Source organism: Hordeum vulgare, chromosome 2H, assembly GCF_904849725.1.
Source record: "Hordeum vulgare subsp. vulgare chromosome 2H, MorexV3_pseudomolecules_assembly, whole genome shotgun sequence".
NCBI lineage: Eukaryota > Viridiplantae > Streptophyta > Magnoliopsida > Poales > Poaceae > Hordeum > Hordeum vulgare.
This window is the reverse complement of record NC_058519.1, coordinates 274,290,914-274,294,767: the sequence shown is the minus strand read 5'-3', so window position 1 is coordinate 274,294,767 and position 3,854 is coordinate 274,290,914. Positions and strand designations below refer to the sequence as shown.

The window sequence follows — 3,854 nt, the reverse complement described above, 5'->3', positions numbered from 1 at the left end:
ATGCACCTTAGCGAGTTGGACAGTCTCACTACGGGGTTCGCGTGATTATTTCGTTCGTTACTCTTTCTCTCTTTGTGTTTCTTCTTCTTCCATGTTATGGTTTTCTCCTATTTTTTCTTTTTTTCTTTTTTCATTTTTATGTTTTGGTTCCTCTTTCCTTTTTGGGTTTTGTTTCCATTTTTTGCTGTTTATTTTTAACTTTTTGAGTCATATACAAAATCTCTACCACGTATTATAACGAAGTTCATAGTATATTATGAATATATTCCCCATATATTTTGAAAATGTCCATCGCATATTACAAAATGTTTACCTTGTATTATTTGTTTTATGTGTATGTTAAAAACTGTCATCATATAATACGAAAAATGTTCGACAAGTATTACAAAAATATTCATCATATATTATAAGAATGTTCATTGTGCATTTAAAAATGTTCAACGTGCATGACAAAAAAGTTCACTATATTCAAAAATGTTTATTGTATATTGACGAAAATGTTCATTGTGTTTTTGAAAATTTGCACCATATATTACAAAAATTTCACTGTATTATAAACTGTTATTTTTTTTTAAATGTTCACCATATATTATAAACATTTTTATATCAAACAAAAGTATATATAAAAATAATAGGTTTGTAAAACATAAAAGCCAAATTCGGATAATAATAATAATAACAAAAAAAATTAGCTACAGCCGAACGACTGCCACAGTTTTTTGAGCAACGACTGCTATAGTATTTAAAATGTCCATACGGATGCCTCTTACAGGGCCGGCACATTTGCGCTTGCCCTAGTAGTATTTATAATGTGTCACAACGTTTTGCTAATTCCAATTAAGCGGCCCAGGTGCCACGGAGAAAAGCCTATTTCCTGGGTCATGAAAGCGCGCTGGACCCCTAGACGGCTAACCATTCCAAAACCCTAGCCCATCCGACGGCCACCACGCGCCCATCTCCTCAATATAATACCGCCCTCCCCGTATCTTCGAAACCCTAAATCTCCACACTCCCACTCCCCGCCGCCTCCGCCCTCTGCCGCCGCAGCCGCAGCCATGGGTGAGCCATCCGTCTACCGGCTCCTCTTTCTCCCGCAATATCGTCTGTTTGCCTTCTCGCATGTATCATTGCGCGCTTGTTTTGATGGTTCGTCTTGGCAGGCGCGTACAAGTTCGTGTCGGAGCTATGGAGGCGGAAGCAGTCGGACGTGATGAGGTTCGTGCAGCGCGTGCGTTGCTGGGAGTACAGGCAGCAGCCGGCCATCGTGCGCATCACCAGGCCCACCCGCCCCGACAGGGCACGCCGTCTCGGATTCAAGGCAAAGCAGGTTTGGTTTCCCTCTTAGATCCTATCCTCCCTTCTGTTCCTTATGCGATGCCATGGCTGGGCATAGTTACCAACGTGATTGTTATCTTAGGTACATAGTTACCAACGTCTGTGTTTTACTTTGATCGTTGTGAGGGCAAACTGCGTGTTCTCTGTCTCGTCGAAGCTGGATTTAGTTTTGGTGATGCCTGTTCTATGCCATTCTTCTGCAATAAGAAACGGCTGTTTGTAATGCAACGGATCTCTAATTACAGCCATGATGCCATGCTCACTTGTTTGTTTTAACAGCTCGCCTTAATTTCATCTGTGTTTCGGAGTATTAATTTGGACCATGCCATTTAGTTTATCGTTCCCGAAACTTGTGGGGCGCAGACATTCTTCAGTCTAGTCATGTAGTTGATGCTATGTTCATTTGGAATATATGCTGCAAGTTGCATTGGTTTGTACTAACTTGTGAAGGCATTAGGCCCTTCTTGATGCTCCACCTTGTAAAGGTGCTAAGGTTGTTTATTATGCAAAAAATACGATGTAGCATCTTAATTGAAGAGAGAGAGTAGTATCTTGACCTCAGCAAGAACCCATGCTAAACGTGTGTCTATACCTAATTAAATGAATGGAGCTAAACAACCAAACGCTTAGCAGCAATGCATTGTGCAGTTTAGTTGCTAAAATCTTTAATGCTCAAGCACCTCATCCCTTTACCCATGCATTGGAAGATGTCTTGGATGTTATGACTAGCAATTGGTAAATTGAATTGTCCATTATACATTGCTTCATAGATGTTATGAGTACCATTTAGTAAATTCTTATTTTCCATTAAACAATGCTTCATAGTTTATGGTTTCCTCTTTGAATTTAGTACAATAATTAATGTCTGTAATTGTTCTTGCTTTGCAATCCTTTTGGTAACCTTTTCTCCATATTATAATTGCTTGGTATTTTTCTTTGCTGACTACATGTTCTTTGTGTAAAGGGCTATGTTGTCTACCGGATCCGTGTCAGGCGTGGTGGCCGGAAGAGGCCCGTGCCCAAGGGTATTGTTTATGGTAAGCCCAAGCACCAGGGTATTACCCAGCTCAAGTTCCAAAGGAACAAGAGGTCTGTTGCTGAGGAAAGAGCTGGGCGCAAGCTTGGTGGTCTTCGTGTGCTCAACTCCTACTGGGTGAATGAGGTATATATTTGTTTATTGCTGAAATCTTGGAAATGACTGAAAATTCTTGTTGTAATATTCAGTAATTTTTCTGCTTGCCCATTGCCTGGAGTGTAGGATTCTACCTACAAGTACTTTGAGGTCATCCTTGTTGATGTTGCACACAGTGCTGTCCGTAACGACCCAAGGATCAACTGGCTCTGCAAGCCTGTGCATAAGCACCGTGAGCTGCGTGGTCTCACTTCAGCTGGAAAGAAGTTCCGTGGTCTGCGTGGCAAGGGTCACCGCCACCACAAGAACAGGCCCTCAAGGAGAGCCACTTGGAAGAGGAACCAGACTGTCTCCCTTCGCCGCTACCGTTAAGCTTTGTGCTGTTGTGTTATGTGGAACCTGTCCTATGCTCACCTTGATAATATCTGTTCTAGTCCAATTTTTTGTTACCTTCGTTGTGAGACTCGATCTCCAGGCATGTCTGTTAAACTATTTGCTATATGTCTGTATTACCTGAAAACTGAATGATCGAGTATTCCTCATGTGTGCCCTGTTTTTTCATGGGGAACGAACGCCTCTCCTTGATCTCTTCATTATAAGGAATTCTCACCTATGATGCATACCCGCGTGTTGAAAACGGACGTGCGGTGCCAGGATATAAGCAGCATAGAAGGGTTGCCATTGAAGAAAAAGGAAAGCCTAGGTAAAAAAAGGTTCAATAGGTATCACAATTTGTTACAATCAGCATTGCATTTTGTTACCATTGATGTTGCATTTTGTTACATTATGGAATCTTGATTTTTGCTACAACCAGCAATAAAAAAAACTACAATGAACGTAACAGTTTTGCTACAACCACTGTTCTTTCTATAACCATTTTCTTTTATTATAATCGGCATTTGAATCGTTGTTGCAACCGTTGCTGCATTTTGTTATCACCGGTGAGGAATTTTACTACATTCACTGCCGTGACCGGCGACGGTGGTGAGTTTTGCTGCAACCTTATATGATTTTGCTACTACCGGCATATTTTTTTGCTACATCAATCCATTCTTCTATTTGCTACCATCGACATAATTTTTGCGACGTCGGGCGGCCCAGAGATCTAGGGAAGAAAGAGTTGACTCGTGGGGAGAGGAGAGTTAAATCTGACTTGTGCGTTTTGTCTAATCGGACGGTGTGCATAGGTCCGGTGGGAAAAGCTACACGCAGATCACTACCCTTTTTGATGTCACATATTTAAGATTCTTTCTAAGTTTGCTTGTGCATAATAATTTAAGGCTCCAAATTTGAACCAATGTTTTGAAATTCTGCCCTACTCTTTTGGGTTTCCTTGGGCCATTTGCCCGTTTCCCGTAAAATGAGGACCCAAACCTATTAAAATTAG

At 41.2% G+C, this 3,854-nt stretch overlaps 1 protein-coding gene across 1 annotated transcript; it reads left to right on the top strand.

The window, feature by feature from the left end:
• The first annotated feature begins 951 nt into the window (after positions 1-951).
• On the top strand, positions 952-3,009 carry LOC123426072 (60S ribosomal protein L15-2). The gene is made up of 4 exons (XM_045109846.1): positions 952-1,059; positions 1,161-1,327; positions 2,300-2,497; positions 2,594-3,009. The coding sequence occupies exons 1-4, from the start codon at positions 1,056-1,058 to the stop codon at positions 2,837-2,839; spliced, it is 615 nt and encodes a 204-aa protein (XP_044965781.1). The 5' UTR covers positions 952-1,055; the 3' UTR covers positions 2,840-3,009.
• Positions 3,010-3,854: the final 845 nt, after the last annotated feature.